General features: G+C 40.0%; 1 protein-coding gene across 2 annotated transcripts in view; it reads right to left on the bottom strand.

The window, feature by feature from the left end:
- Positions 1–17098, bottom strand: part of ADCY1 (adenylate cyclase 1) — a 226402-nt gene that overhangs the window by 75287 nt on the left and 134017 nt on the right. For both annotated transcript variants that reach the window (XM_038392725.2, XM_038392728.2), the window contains exons 6-7: positions 9734–9892; positions 7897–8038 (exon numbers count right to left, since the gene is read on the bottom strand). In XM_038392725.2, the coding sequence (XP_038248653.1) occupies positions 7897–8038; positions 9734–9892 (301 nt within the window). The remainder of the gene's footprint in view (positions 1–7896; positions 8039–9733; positions 9893–17098) is intronic.

Consider the following 17098-nt stretch of genomic DNA (forward strand, 5'->3'; position numbering starts at 1 on the left):
TTGAAAACTCGTGGCGAACGGGGGAAGTCCCGGATGACTGGAAAAAGGCTAATGTAGTGCCCATCTTTAAAAAAGGGAAGAAGGAGGATCCTGGGAACTACAGGCCGGTCAGCCTCACCTCAGTCCCTGGAAAAATCATGGAGCAGGTCCTCAAAGAATCAATCCTGAAGCACTTAGAGGAGAGGAAAGTGATCAGGAACAGTCAGCATGGATTCACCAAGGGAAGGTCATGCCTGACTAATCTAATCGCCTTTTATGATGAGATTACTGGTTCTGTGGATGAAGGGAAAGCAGTGGATGTATTGTTTCTTGACTTTAGCAAAGCTTTTGACACGGTCTCCCACAGCATTCTTGTCAGCAAGTTAAGGAAGTATGGGCTGGATGAATGCACTATAAGGTGGGTAGAAAGCTGGCTAGATTGTCGGGCTCAACGGGTAGTGATCAATGGCTCCATGTCTAGTTGGCAGCCGGTGTCAAGTGGAGTGCCCCAGGGGTCGGTCCTGGGGCCCGTTTTGTTCAATATCTTCATAAATGATCTGGAGGATGGTGTGGATTGCACTCTCAGCAAATTTGCGGATGATACTAAACTGGGAGGAGTGGTAGATACGCTGGAGGGGAGGGATAGGATACAGAAGGACCTAGACAAATTGGAAGATTGGGCCAAAAGAAATCTAATGAGGTTCAATAAGGATAAGTGCAGGGTCCTGCACTTAGGATGGAAGAATCCAATGCACCGCTACAGACTAGGGACCGAATGGCTCGGCAGCAGTTCTGCGGAAAAGGACCTAGGGGTGACAGTGGACGAGAAGCTGGATATGAGTCAGCAGTGTGCCCTTGTTGCCAAGAAGGCCAATGGCATTTTGGGATGTATAAGTAGGGGCATAGCGAGCAGATCGAGGGACGTGATCGTTCCCCTCTATTCGACACTGGTGAGGCCTCATCTGGAGTACTGTGTCCAGTTTTGGGCCCCACACTACAAGAAGGATGTGGATAAATTGGAAAGAGTACAGCGAAGGGCAACAAAAATGATTAGGGGTCTAGAGCACATGACTTATGAGGAGAGGCTGAGGGAGCTGGGATTGTTTAGTCTGCAGAAGAGAAGAATGAGGGGGGATTTGATAGCTGCTTTCAACTACCTGAAAGGGGGTTTCAAAGAGGATGGCTCTAGACTGTTCTCAATGGTAGCAGATGACAGAACGAGGAGTAATGGTCTCAAGTTGCAATGGGGGAGGTTTAGATTGGATATTAGGAAAAACTTTTTCACTAAGAGGGTGGTGAAACACTGGAATGCGTTACCTAGGGAGGTGGTAGAATCTCCTTCCTTAGAGGTTTTTAAGGTCAGGCTTGACAAAGCCCTGGCTAGGATGATTTAACTGGGACTTGGTCCTGCTTTGAGCAGGGGGTTGGACTAGATGACCTTCTGGGGTCCCTTCCAACCCTGATATTCTATGATTCTATGATTCTAAATGAATGGACTTTCCACAAGAACAAGGGCTCTCCTGCACAGATCCCTTCACAGAATCAGGGTCTTCATTGTAATTCCTTTTTAGACAGGGTTTAGTAAGCTGTGCATGTGTTTACAATTAAAAGTGCACATCATTGTAATTCCTTTTTAGACAGGGTTTAGTAAGCTGTGCATGTGTTTACAATTAAAAGTGCACATAATTGTCTTGTGAATATACAGTTTTTACTGTTTCCCTATACTAATTTCAGTCACACTTCATATTAATAGAATATTTTAAATGATTAGTAGATGTTGTAAGCATGTTACAGAAATGAATAGCATGCATTATGGATGAACATTAATGTCATCCTATCAGAGAGCAGAAATAACCACCATTTGATTTTGGTGAGCAGTCACACACCACAAATAAAGAATAGCAAATATTCAAAGGCAATTCAAATTGTTTGTTAATAATCCATAAGCACATTAGTATGTGTTATAGACAGCTGTAATAAAGCTATTCACCTTTTGGACTCTAACAATTCATTACAATTTAAAAATTATTAATTAAAATATCCATGATGTATTTATTAACCCTTTATAAACTATTTATAAATGTACATTTGTATTTAGGTATGACCATTATAATTCCATAGAATCATTTGGCCTCTTCTGTTTGTCAGGGTTATCTGTCTTTCCCAAAAAGTACTGAATCAAGCAGGAGAACTTAACCAGTCAAAGAGTGACACTGATGGCATGTACCATCCAGGTGACCACAGAAGTTGAGACTTCCTGGGATAACTTTTTGTATGTTTCTGGACTATCTGGACACATTACATCATCAAATGTGTTTTGTTGTTTTCTTAGCATGTGAGATAATGAGGCTTCTTAAGAGGCATGAAAAGAACTAACACAATGGATACAAAGGAAGTATACCTAAGACCATAACTGTCTGGATATTACCAAGGCCAAAGACCAAACCTCATAGATGTAAATGTGCCAACTATACAGCTGGGAACTAGCTGGAATCCACGTTTCAGCTGTACAAATGAAGCAACGATGCTTTGACTAACTGGCTGTGGTGGTTATGAGGATCAGTGAATCAGAGAAGGCAGTCCGGTGAAACAAAGGAAGTTAGTCACACGCTAAAATTTAATTTTGAATGCAGAACAACATTACAGTTGGAACAGTATAAGTCAGGAAAGTTACTAGGGTAATTATCAGATCCAGAGACTTAGCTGGGGCTGGGCAGACATACTGAGCTCTTGCAGGGAGTTCCACTTCTGCTAGGAACTGGCCTGGAATTTTCTACAGGGAGTTGAAGTACAGTAAGATCAGCAGTACCTCAGAAGGCCAAAAACATCTTGACAACTGGGGGTGTCCCCATGTGTCAAGCTGAAAGCTCAATAGTTAAGCCAAAATTTTAATTTGACTTCAGAGGGAAAGGTCCGTGCTCAGCACCATTGAAAATCAGATGAATTATTTAGGTGGGTTTAGGAGCCTAATGTTAGGTCACCAAGTTTGAAAGCGTTGGCTATAATGCTTGCTGATTAAAAACAACAACTATAATTAATCAAACCCTATAATGTAATCTCACGCTTCCATGGAAATAATAATTGTAATGAAGCAAAACAAAATAAAAAATGACTCAGTGGCTTTCCAATAAGCACCTCTCCACTTGCTAATGTGCATTTTAATCACACCAGACCTCTAGAGTTGGATGTTAATGGGCCTCAAATAAAAGATTAAAAAGTTGTGAATATTTTATAATCTGTTCTCATTTAAAGTGCAACTGGTACATGAAAGGGCTTTTGTGTGTTATTATTCTCATTCTTGGCTTACAAAATCATTGTGACGATAGATTGTTCCGACTGACCAGATTTTGAAGAAAGTAGGGAATATATCTTCCTCTTAATTAAAACAAAATATTCCAAACTGCTCCTATTTACCTTTCAAATTGAACAGATTCTTGGCCATCTGTTGCTGATAACATTGATTTTCATTCCTCTTGGCATCGTACCTGCTAAAGTCAGTTCATATTAATGTCAGAGATGATGCATAAAGAATAAAAAAATGTGACCATGTTTCAGTGATTGAGGCTCAGGAGGAAGGAATACAATATTAAACCAGTGGACATCTGAACTCAGCAAAACGTATCAGATTTTGTCCAAGCTTTAGGGACAGTCTTCCCTGTATCTGTCTCTAGAGATTTAGTGGTTGATTCAAGAGGGGTGCGGACACTATGTGCTTTGTGTTGAAGGTAAAGATAATATAAAACATTTTTTGTCAATGTTTTATGGTCCAGTGATAAGTATGCAAGTATACAATGACTATGGAAAGGTTTGATATGCTGTGATGAACTGCAAAGTGAGACATTGATTGATCTGTGAGCCCAGTGAAGAATCAGTCGATACCAGTAAAATTCATGAAGTGTTTTTCTGCCAGTTTCACAGACACTCCATTGATGCATACCAGAGAGCTAATGTTATTAGCTAAGTTGTACAGGAACATCTGGCACTTCCATAAATCAATCAGTGACACAATAATGGGGAAGGTGCCATTTGCTTTTTGCAGCTGATGACAAGCTAATCATTAGCTTCTCGCTATTCAACACACCCCTTGCAAATATAAAGAACCGTGTGCTCACTTATTATTAGCCCTTCATCCTTGCAAATAAAATGCATGTTGACCTAGTTACCATAAAATTTAAAATTTATTTCAATTCCTAAATTTTGCTTTGCCAACTCCTCCCTCCTTTTTTCATTTGTCTGTGTGCATCAATTTAGCTTACTCTTCTCCTTTAAGTGCCTCCTAAAAGCTCACTTATTTTAGTTAGCCTTCCTTCTTCCAAACCACCACCATCAATATAATAAATTAGAGATATAATGCACCAGAAGTTATATTAAAATAATGGAGGAAAAAATCTATAACCAAGAAGCAGCATTTTTAGCCTAAATAATTTCTCCTCCTGCCCCTTCCTGTGTCTCTATATTGTTTAATTTAGGGACTAATCCTGCTTCTATGGAAGCCAAAGATAGAACTCCCTCTAGCTGTGGGAGCAAGATCCAGCCCCTTGATTGTAAAGGGGCAAAAACTTCACGGCAAGTTTATATCGGACCAACAACCTTTACAGAAAAGGGCTCTTAGGAAACATAGGAATTGCTATATTGGATCAGACCAGTACCTCATCTAATTCAGTAATCTCTCTTCAACAGAGTTCAATATGCTTCAGAGAATGTGCATAACCCCTACAATCACCATCTGGTATAACCAGCCTTAAGGAAAGCTTCCTCCAAACCCGCAATACTAAGAGGGAGGCTAATGCCCTGAATCGTGGGGACTTGCATCTCTTCCACATCTCATTTTTTTTTCATATTTGCTCTTATAACTCTGGGTTACACATATAAACATCCAGTGCCTGAGAAAAACTTGTTAGGACAGACTAGGAGGGCCAGGTGTGAGGAGGTCTGTATCCTAAGTTGTCTGATGTGGTGTGATGGGGCGCACTCGCCCAGCACTGAACGGGGAAGGGTTAACCGAATCCCGAAACCAAACAGGTCCATCTGGTTTTGTATTGACTTTAGAAAGGTGAACGATATATCCTGATTCGATGTCTACCCAATACTGTGGGTTGAGGAACTGTTCAAGAGGTTAGGGGGAGCCAAGTTCCTATTGACTTTGGATCTCACCAAGGGATATTGGCAACCCCTCTGACCCCGAACTCATGCTCGAAGATGGCCTTCCCAACCCCCTTTGGCCTGTATCAATTTATAGCCATGCCGTTTGGGGTACATGGGGTCATAGAGTCATAGAATATCAGGGTTGGAAGGGACCTCAGGAGATCATCTAGTCCAACCCCCAAAGGTAGCAGCCACCTTCCAGCAACTCATGAATCGGATATCACAACCCCATGGGCAGTAGACCACCGTTTATATCAATGACATTGTCATATATAGCACCATCTTGGAAGACCACCTTCAACACCTCTCTAAGGTGATACACATGCTCAGGGAGGCTGGACTCACGAATCCAACAAAATGCCATCTTGGGCAGAACGAAGTAACATACCTAGGTTATAAAGTTGGGGGCAGAGACCTGCGACCCTTAGTTGGGAAGGTACAAGCATTGCAGGACTGGCCTGTGCCGACAACCAAGAGACAGGTGCAGCAATTCCTTGGCCTAGCCAGATAATGCCGGTGTTTTGTACTGGATTTTGTGAATTTGGCAGTCCCCCTGACTGACTTGATGAAGAAATCACAATCCCAGAGAGTTCAGTGGTCTAGGGAGTGTGAGACAGCCCTGCTAAGAGGGGCAAACCTATTGACTCTGGCCACCATTCTGCACTGCCCAGCTAACGGGGGCAGAAGCAGTGACTTTGGTCCCCAGGCCTTGCTGCCCTGCCTATCGGGGCAAATGCATTGACTTTGGCCATTGGGCCATACTGCCCTGGTAAGCAGGCCTAATACATTGACTTTGGCCATTAGGCCACATTGCCCTGCTAGCAGAGGCGAGTATATTGACTCTGGCTATGGAGACATAGACGTAGGTTACATGCACCCTGCCCCTGCACCCTAAGGGAAATGAGGTGCACTCTCCCTGCACTGGATGGGGTCTTTCTTACCCCGTCACACGTGGATAAAAAGTACCAAAGCTCCTTTTGGCCTGTAAACATGTATGGAAAGATGGTATAAACTGGATGTGTTTAAACTGTGAATAGGGAATTTCAAGGCTTCTAGTGAGGTCACAAACAGTTTTAGTAACAAACCAAGACACCAGGATGAGAGGAAGCTGTTGTAAAGGAACTACCTGATAGTTGTTTTGACTATTTAGTTCTTATGGGATGGGCTTCAGCTTTGTTTTTGGGGAACGCTTGTCAATCTGTTTTAAAAGGAAGGAGTGAGGGATGGAAGAAGAAAGGTGTTACTACATATCAGCCAGTTTCAATATCATGTTTGTCACCAGCCCTGCCCTGCTGAGGTCCAGGAATTTCTCATCACAGTACAGACCTCCACTTTCCTTTCCTCAAAGACCTGGCGAAGAGAGGGAACCAGATTACATCAGTGTCTCTATCAGAATCAGCTCAATTGTTAGCAACATCAGAGATATGAAGTGAAGGCTCTTGCTATCATGCCTTCCCTAGGGTGTTAATTTCCTCCCCACCTTATCTTTCCTCCATAACATTCAGTGTTGGCCTTCTACGGGGGCGAGGGGGGGGGGAGAGGGAAAAGGGTCAGGAAAGCACAAGTGCCTCTTCCTTGCACACAAGCCGGCTCCTCATCTCCCCTCCCCCACCTCTCAACAGATCTGGCAGGGGGCAGAGGAGGGGAACGGAGATAGGGGGAGCAGAGTTTTGGGAAGGCCATGGATTGGAGTGGGGATACTCAAGGCATATGGGGACTGTGGCTGAGGTGGATGAATGAACAGAGGCAACAAATCTGAGGCCTCAGGAACAGCTCGGCTCATCAGGAGGAGGAGAATGAACACACTGGGCAGAATATTGAGTATTTGCTGTGCTACCCTTATAAGATTTGTTCTAAGGCAGCTTGAATGATTAGCAAACCCTGATGCAATGGTCTATGGACTAATTAACTTCAGCCTCTTCCCCTGACCTATATAACTAGGCCTGTGCTGTAGAGCTCACAGTACAACTTTTTCAAACTCCCACGGTATGTTAGGTCAATTATGGCTGAGTTCATTTCACTTACTTTTCTGCTGCAGGCAAGACATGACTGTAATCACTATTTTTGCTGATTCTATCCCCTGGGGACTCCTTCAGGCCTAGTAATGGGCCATTAGTATCACACATTATTGTAGGAACAGTTAGGGGAGCATGATCAAGAATGTAAACATGTCCAAACGTGGACATGGGAGAGGGGAGAATGACCAAAAAAAAAAAAAAGAAGAAGAGTACAAAGATGGAAGGTTTGATGTTCAGAAATGCTTATATAAAAGAAAAGAGGGAGAGAAGAATGAACTTCAGTAACTTGGGTGATATTTTGTCACATACAATTTTAGACAGTACAATTGCAGGGTTTGAACGAATCATCTGCTTTTCTGACAGTTCATACTTAAAAATAGATTATTTTTCAGAGAATAATCAATTTTCAGAACTAATCATGTATGATATCCCCCTCCCTCCAAAATAAAAGATCCTATTTTCATGGATGGTTTGAAGAACTGTTAATAATTAAGACATTGCTTGCAGGGTTGTTGTAGCTGTGTTGGTCCCAGGATATGAGAGAGACAAAGCTGAAGAATTGCTCTGTGAATCTCACGAGCTTGTCTCTTCCAGCAACTGGAGTTGGTCCGATAAAAGGTATTATCTCACCTACCTTGTCTCTCTCAATAGTTAATATATGCAGATATTGCCTCTGTTTTAAGGGTGGTTTCACAATATAGTTGTTAAACTATGAAATTACACCATGGAATAAGCTAGAATTAGTGAAGCCTACCTTCCTCCGATGGGATGGCACAATAAAAAATGTTTCAATATTATGCTTCTTCAAGAAACTGTTCCTTTCATGGCCATACCCTGGTTCTACCTCATAGTCACCATTTAGGCACTCTAAGGTGGTCTTTGTAATGTGAACTTTCCTAAAGAGAAAGACAGGAAAAAAGAATTTAATGCAATGATACATCATGAGCCAGGACCTATTCATTGGGGTGAAATCCACCCCTGTGCAGAGAGCCAACACAAAGGTGAATTACATGCACAAACAGTAGGTGACTTTGTTGTATGGCAGCTAAATTCTTGCAACCAACCAGAATGGAGAGGTGTTTTTAGCATATAAAACTTCCTACATGTAGCAGATGCTTTGAACAAATGTAAATAACTATAGAGTACCACCTCAAATTGCAGTCTTGTTGATTTTACAAAGTATGCAGGCATACATGTTATATTTCAAGTACTCTATCTTTCTAAGTATTTATTAAAGCGCTTGCTAGAGATACTGGCCCTCTGTTTGATGCGTGCCAACCCACTCTAAATCTTTCTAGTGGCTGTTCTTTTTCTGCTATATAAAGATCAGGCTTTTGTTTTCACTTTCCCATGCATTTACAACTCTGAGGGCTTGTCTGCATAAGTGTAAATGGTAAACTGAACCTCAATTAACTTTCAAAGTGGATTAGTTAAACCACATTAAGACTCTGGGTGGATACTCTAAATCAGCATTAAAGTGCCCTTAATTCAGTTTAGTTTAATTCACTTTGGAAGTGAAATAAACTACACTGAATTACAGTCACTTTAATTTTGAATAAAAGAGGGTCCACACAGGGGTTTAATGAAGTTTAATCCACTTTACATATACACAGTTGATTAATTTGGATTAATTTTCCTGAGTGTCCCCATGTAGACAAACCCTGATAGTCTTAATTTAGCCAACCTATTTTATTAGCTGCCCCACCCATTCTGTTCTCCCAACAATGCCAGCTAGGTTTCTCCCCTATTTTTCCTATAACTCTCTTTATACTTTCTTCTATGCCACCCTTTACACATTGAACATTTTCATAGAAATTAACTGTAAAGGTATTACTTCTCTTAAATATATTTTCAAATTCTTTTTACTGTGATGCCTTAAGATAAGCGAGTTTCCAAAGCAAACTAAACTAAACTACCAAAATCATGTAAAGTAAACAAATGTCATCCAAGTAGGAAATTTTGCATATTAACCACAAGAATTTGCAGGCCCCACCTCTCCCTGTTCAGCAGAACACAAATAGTTTTGTAAAAATCCAACAAATCTCCAGTTGATACAGGGGATTCCGTTCTAACACGTTTGCATGCACTTAACTTGTACTCAAGAATGCTCAATGCGTTCTTGAAATTTCAGTACCTGCTTGTGCCCATATCCAATTAAATTATTAGTTGTCCAAGAGAACATGCAAATACATGATTTGCACACATATGCTGAGTATTTGGATACAGATATTAGGCACAAACTAATGTTTGCATGGCGTTGGGCATGACTAACTTTGAAAATCTGACTTTGTAATGATAATCCTAAGCCACATATTTGGAGGCAGAGATGGGCAAATCCTCCCCTCCATTACACTGAGGTAACTCCATTTTACTGAGAGGAGTATTTAGCTCTTTCTTGACTGAAATTTTATCATTGTCTCATTCCTACCCGTCATATTTGGCAGTTTCTAGTGAAAAGCTTATTAAAAGAACATTTACATTTTAACAGAATTTTGTTCACAGTTACTTCTCTTAATGATTACTAACAGAGATATGCAGGTCACTCAATCCTAGTGTTCCTTAGGCTGTAGTTTTTTCTCTCTGAGACTTACCCAGGCAATCCTCCAGTTTCCATTACATTTGCTAGAGTCACGTCATTTGACCAGACATCATATTGCCATTTGCGGAGACCTAGGACCCCACAAAGCACCCTGCCTGTATGTAGTCCAACTCTCATGTTGAGATCCACTTCAGTGGCTTCTGCTACAGACCTGCAATAGATGGTATCAGATCTTCAGAGAAGAACATTCCTTTCCGTCATCTTCCTGTCTCTTTCTCCCAAGACTCATAGTTGCTGCTCATATACACATTGCCAACTGCAGAGAAATGATCTTTAAAAATTTCAGACAGTTCAAACCCTGATTCATATCACTAATTAAATAGATTTGGTGATCTCATCCCAGCCCCAGCGAATCAAAATTTCAGTATCCCATAGTGGATTTTCACCTAGAATCTGGCTACTTCATGCTAGTTGCAAAATACAAACTCAAACAGCTCTGTGCTAGATGGGCAGTTACACTGATAACAGAACAGGGAAGAGAAATGATCCCAGCAGTAGAAAAGTTGCTGCACCACAATGTTCCCCAGTGGTGGATTTTCCATTGTCAGGACCCCCTATGTCACAGTCTATGGGACCCCCTATGTCAGAGCTGATTTATTTTCTCTTATTGCTCTCTTTGTTTTATTTCCTTTCACTTTTGCTCCTATAAAAACTTCCCTTTCTGGTCTCTCGGGATAATGGCAAGTTTACCAAAGATCTAAACCATAATAATATAATGTTTTGTTCCTTACAAAGAGTGAGTGTTTTAATTCCTAACTTTCAGCACCAAATGAAGTTTTGATTTGACTTTCAGGTTTGAATGAATCCAAACACTCAAAGCAAAATTCAGTCAAACATCATGTTTCACCGAATTTTATCCAGAAAAAAATTCAGGGTTAAAGCAGATGTTATACATGACTTCAATTTATATTATCCTGGGGTCATTTGAAACTGGGTTAAAGTTCATTTGAAAAGTCTGCTCCTTTTAGCAAACCTTTTTGTGAATGTGGTCCGCGATTCAAGTTTTGCAAACTGTACTATGTAGTTCTAGTTGCCGCCTTCACAATATTTGCTATTAAATTCCTTGTGAAGCTTAGATCTCCCATCAAGATAAACAAAATACACTCTACTTGTAATTCAGCTGATCCAGTGACAGCCAAACTACAGCACTTGCTTGTTTATCTTCTGTCTCCACTTATTTATCCACAGTTTTTTCTGTCATAAATTTTCCTGTTTCCTAATGCATATTTACTTTAGGCAGCTATGACAGCTGACAGCAAACTGATGGTGAAATCAAAAGAAAATAGTTGAAACTATCTTATTAAGTGTAATTTTAACCTGACATGCATCCAAGCAAACATATTTAAATACAATATTAAAAGGAATAGCTTTCAATTGAATATTAAAATGAACAATATTACTTTTAGAGTTCCTTCATTGCATAGAAAGCATATCTTCTATTTATACAGCCTGGTTTTGTGTTAGAGACTGAGGAATTTTGCCTGGTAATTCATCTCACACAAAAACCATGGGATTTATATGGGTAAAGGGATTTCACCATAACCATTCATACAGGGCACTGAGAGGAAGGTTGGTCTTGTGGGTAGAGCACTAAACCAGGATTGAAGAGCTCTGGCATCAATTCGTAGCTCCACACCAGACTTCCTGTGTGACCTTGGGCAAGTCACTTAATCTCTCTGTGTCTCAGTTCCCAGTCTGCCAAATAGAGATAACATTTCCAAGCCTTTGTCTGCAAATGGCACAGTGGTTGGCCTCGGTGTGACTGCAATACAGTTTCATAGAAATGATAATAACGTGATACAGAGGAGATGGTGCTAACCCTCTGCACTAAGTTGAATTCCATCCACTGTTTTATCTTTGTGCATCAGAGAAAGTCCTAAACAATAAACATCAATAAAAATGTTTATCACCTCTGATTTATTTCCTTATTCTGGAGTAATGTATTTGCTTGGCATTCTATCATTAGTTTTACTATCTGATGAACAATTCCACTTCATTTCATTGATTTGAAACTTACTGAAGTAAAAATAATTTTCTTCTAAGCATCTCTGATTGTTTAATTCCCTCCTTACAATGATGCCTATTTAATACATCAGTAGTCATTTTCTTGTATTAATTTGCTTACTGCTCTCAAGATTTCAGATTCAAAATCAGTAAGCAGGCAAGTTCTGCCCTCCCCGCCCCCAAACATGATAACATGATATTCTAGTCCTGATCCCTGTGCACCTGCATGTCCTTGGGTTAGCTATTCATAAATACATAGGGCTAGATTTTGTCTAGTCCCCCCAGGGAAGTAGGGTCCCCCTGACAGCCACACACCAGCTTCTTTTATTGAGGCCCAGGGAGCAAGGCTGTGCACATAAGACTTTCCCCTCACTTTACCTCTGTGAGCAAATGGGCATGAGGAGATGCCAGTGGGGAATAGCAGGGATGGGGCAAAGTCTTGGTTCCACCCTCCATGCGTCAGGCAGCACAGCTGGCCAGACATGAGGGTGGCGGTAAAGGGTGAAGTAAGGGTGAAGTAACACATTGCATAGGAAGGTAGCATAGGAAGGTAGCAGGGGAGGATTTGTGACTGAGCCCTAATATCTTTCCTCCTGTAGTAGCATAGCTATTCACTGCCCCATATGCAGGGCTGAGCCTGAAGGCTCAATCTAGCCTGAGGAGAATTACATTTTATACATGCAGGAACTGCAATTAGTTGTTAAAGTCAGTGTGAATGGCCTCTCACTCGGGGCAGCATTAAGAGGATTTTTTATTTCTAACAATTGACAATCTATTGCACTGAAACTGCAAAAACTTACACATGTGCTTAGCAGCTATCTCCACAGTTAGGATTGCATTCTAAGATGGGGCATAAATTCCTATCTCTCTCTAGAAGTAGGTGGCCAGCTGGGTGAAATTTCACACAGGGTTAATTTTATGCTGTTTGAATTTTCCATGTAGGTTTTAATTTGAGTTCTCCTCATATATTTTTGATCAGAAGTTTTGAATTTGGGCTGTGGGTAAAATTTCCCAGCAGCAACTGTTCATTGTTGACTGATATCTCTTTGAAAACATTGTCTTTTTACACATAACTTTAGCAGAGAGGCAGATCCTGAGGAAGACTGATGCAAGAGGGAGTTTGTTTTTGAAAAATGCTGAATCTAGGATAATTGTTAGCACTTATTCACATTATAGTAAAAAAGTTTATGTGCTGAGCACACAAACCTGATGGGGGCCAGGAATACACAAGTCTGAGTGGTAGATGGCGGTGGTGCCAAGTGTATACAAGTTTGATTGATTGGGGGTTGGAGGATGGCCAGTTCATAAAAGCTTCTCTAGAAGGAGCAACATTCTTCTATAAGATTTTTTCCTACAGCAGGGAAGGGCTAACATGCAACTGCCAAGGGATGAAATACTCTCTTGTTGCATTTCTATCCCCACATAGGTCCACCCCCATCCAATACCCAACCCAGTTAAGTAACACCCTACAAAATTAATACACAAAAAATTGTTGTGGAGCAGTTAGGATGCAACACACACAAGCTACCTGACACTAACCCACAAAATCAAGGAAATGGAAAATTAACCTATCTAACAGTACATACCCTTTACTCCCACCCACAAGCACACACCTTACCACAGACCATGCATTATGACCTTAACTCTGCCCCTACAGAGATACCAGCCTTCCATCACCTCCTTTAACTACCCATCTGTGCACAGCCTTTACCAAACTAGCTTTTTGCAATACAATAATCTACTATGCCAAACTTCCACAACTGTTAGGGCAGGGGAAAAAGTAAAGTGTGTATACAAAATGGCAAAAAAAGGGCAAAGCTAAGATTGCCGTGCATGGTCTGTGGTAGGAGTGGTAATTGTAAAACATGTGCTTGTGGGTGAAAGAATGGAGAGTATGTACTATTAGGTGGGTTAATTTTTCATTTCTTTGTTTTCACGGGCTTGCGTCAGGCACATTGCATGTGTTGCATTCACAATGGAAGTCATGTATTAATATTTATTGTATTTATGTCCTATTCTGTGAACTATACTCTTCTTCCTGGTAAGTGGCACTTCCTTATTAACTTCAGTGTTGCCTGCTTTGAAGAATAATTTTTAACATTTGTTCCTATGTTACAGTGTCAGGGCAGCTTTACAATAGTTAAAGTTGAAAAATCCTTTCCATTCTAACCCCCTAATTCTAAACTATCATTACTTTCTCAAAACTATACCATTTGGGTTATAATTTCTTAAGTCAGGCCTTAGCCCAGAGATGAATTTTCACTGGAAATTTGAAGATAATCAGTTTAAGATATTTCTGAATTAGGTAAGAGTTAAAAAGAGAAACACACTTTTTTAATTAAAAAAAAAACCTCCAGGGAGCGAGGTAACCGTGGATGTTTGCACATTCTTAACTTTGCCTAAATATTTGAAAAATAATTCAGCTTTTACTCTTACGTTATAGTGTTGTCTTATGGTATAGCTCTTATGGTATAGTGTTTTTATTTAAAAAAAAAAGCCTTTAATTTTTGTGCTTAATTAATTCAAACTGATCATTTTGAACATTCAAACCAAAGTCACAATCCTGCACACACATATGCATGTACTTCCCTTTACTCCTATGAGCAGTCCCACTGATGCCAGCAAGACGATTCACGTGGGTAAATATAAGTACATTCCTGAGTGTCTCAAGATTAGGGCCTTACTAGACTTTATATAGTCTATCACATAACACAGTAGCTGTATATTATCTGGAGTCACGTACATGCAAGTACATGTGCATGTGCATAAATTATTATTTTGTATACACAAAATACTAAAAACCCTTTCATATTCCAAAAAAGTATGTTGAAACTCACATTAAATGTAAAGAGAAGGGAAAGGAAATATCCCCAAAGAGGGAAAAGAGTCACAATCCGTCAAGACCTTGAAAAGAAATCTGTTCTTTCCTCTGTCCTAAATGTCCTCAAAGGAAACCAAAAACTCATCTTTTAAGGAAATATGCTTTTCAAAACGGGAAAATTGTAACAAAATTTGTCTGCAAAGTTCTAGTTAGAGATCGCAAAAGATAGAGTAAAACTACATTACTGATTACTACATGTTAAGGAAAGTGAGCTTTGCAATATATTCATGGATCATGAAGTAGAATCTGAAGGCATTTTGTGCTTTATTCAATTAATACAAAATCTAAATTGCAAGTGTATTTCTACCCCCTTCCCAGAGACTGCAAAATGTGTCAATGATATTTGTATCATTATTAAAGCCAAGCAGAAAAACAAAAAACACTGTTCATGTATATTTGTTCAAATTTTACAATTCCCAATTTGCTTTGGGTGTGTTTGTTCCTCTTTTGCAATTAGTTTCCATGAATTTTCTAGCAAACAAACATATGAAAAATGGGGAATATTAAGCAACTCTTAATAAATACAGTGGTGAGTAAGTTTCAGACACAAAAAGTGTCAGCGTGTTCTCCCAATGTCATGGCATTTCTGTCTAATCAAAAGAAACCAAAATTGTTCTACGTGAATTTTAGAAATTTACTTTAAATCTGCTTATTAAACAATCCATGGGCCAAGAACTATTTGCCAAAAGTATTCAGTAAATAATTTCAAATTATGAATACATTTCTGAAAGTCACCAGCTATTCAAGGACAACCATATTACTAGAAAAGAAGTTGAAATTTGTTAAATTATTCACTTCATAGATTATTTCTGTAGCTAATGATTCATTTTTTTGCTTTGCAAACTGGACCCAGAAACAAACTGAGGCTGAAATTCACTCTACCCTCACAATCCTTGTGGGATTATGGCTCTGTGTAAATGGCCTAGGGGTAGATGAAATCTACTCTACCAGCCCAGCCTCTGCTGCTTCTTTAATTTTAAGAAGTTATGTACTTAGCTACAATTATTTCACATAGCTCTTACAAACTATCAAACTCATTTTAAAGAAGCTGCTGAACAGTTATCAGATGGAAATGCATTTCAGAATAGATCAGTAGTGACTGAGTTTGAACTGACAGCACTGAAGTAGGAAAACGCTTTTCATCCCATTTCCCACAAGTCATTCAGTTCCCACCTTCATTTACCATGTAAGTCCAAAAGTGTCTGTATACAAGTAGATATTTCCTGGTAGCCAAATATATATAGGAACTCTGCTTTCTAAGTCTAAAGAATTCCCAGCTGGTGGTCCTTAAATATTAGGAACACAGTATGTCCCTTGAAGTTTTCCTAGATAAATTGAACTACCATCCTAAAAATAAGAACCATCAGGAATCCGTTAGCTCTTGGATGCTAATGACAAAGACTGTCTTACTATGAATTGCCTCCAGATTAGCTGGATGTTTTTGAATAACCGTTATGACAGATGCCATGTCTGGGAGGACCACACACTATCATATTCTTCTGTTGTTTAATAAGGGTGTTTAACTGGAGAGTAAAGAATACATAACCATTAAGTGCCATTTGTATGATATACAGTGTATACGATGGAACAGTCTTTGAAAGGCAAACATCTTAATTGGGTCCCTAAATCCCAATGCCAAGATTTTAAGACATAGAAGGCAAAAATTAGGCTCCTAAACCCATGTTTAGACACCTAAATAAATTGCCTGATTTTCAAAAGTACTAGGCAGTCAGCATCTCCCATTGAAATCAATCCATCTGATCCCAAGTGTTTATAAGACTTAATTTATTACAGACCCTCATCAGTAGTAATGGATAAAGAAGTCTGGGTAAAATATGGGCTGAAATGTTACCATGCTCATGAACCAAACACAGAAACTTCTATGATCCATGTCAAAGTCACACCTGATTCTGTATTGCAGGCAACAGCCTTCTGAGAATGCTCCTCAGCTGACTTCGAGCTGTTGTAAGGGCCGTAAACTAGCCACGCTCTCAGGCCCCAGCTTAGGGATATATCTGCTTAGGGAGAAAAAGGGTAAAGGCAGGCAAGGAGTGAAAATGGAGTACATCTGTAACATACTATACAATGGCACCTTAGAGACTAACAAATTTATTAGAGCATAAGCTTTCGTGAGCTACAGCTCAATTTGTTAGTCTCTAAGGTGCCACGGGTACTCCTTTTCTTTTTGCGAATACAGACTAACACGGCTGCTACTCTGAAACCTGTCATACTATACAATAGCCATTTTCTGCTTGTGTGAGCTCATAGGATGCCACGAGAAGCAGAACATAAGTAAGGCTGTGATTTAGTCACAGGTATTTTTTAGTAAAAGTCACGGACAGGTCATGGGCAATAATCAAAAAGTTACTGCTGCTCCAGGGCAGCGCCCAGAACCAGTTGCCTGGGGCCGCCGGAGAAGAGGTTGGTGCGGCTACAGAAGTCACAGAGGTCCTGGAATCCATGACTTCCATG

The sequence above is a fragment of the Dermochelys coriacea genome, chromosome 2 (assembly GCF_009764565.3).
Source record: "Dermochelys coriacea isolate rDerCor1 chromosome 2, rDerCor1.pri.v4, whole genome shotgun sequence".
In the NCBI taxonomy this organism is placed as follows: domain Eukaryota; kingdom Metazoa; phylum Chordata; order Testudines; family Dermochelyidae; genus Dermochelys; species Dermochelys coriacea.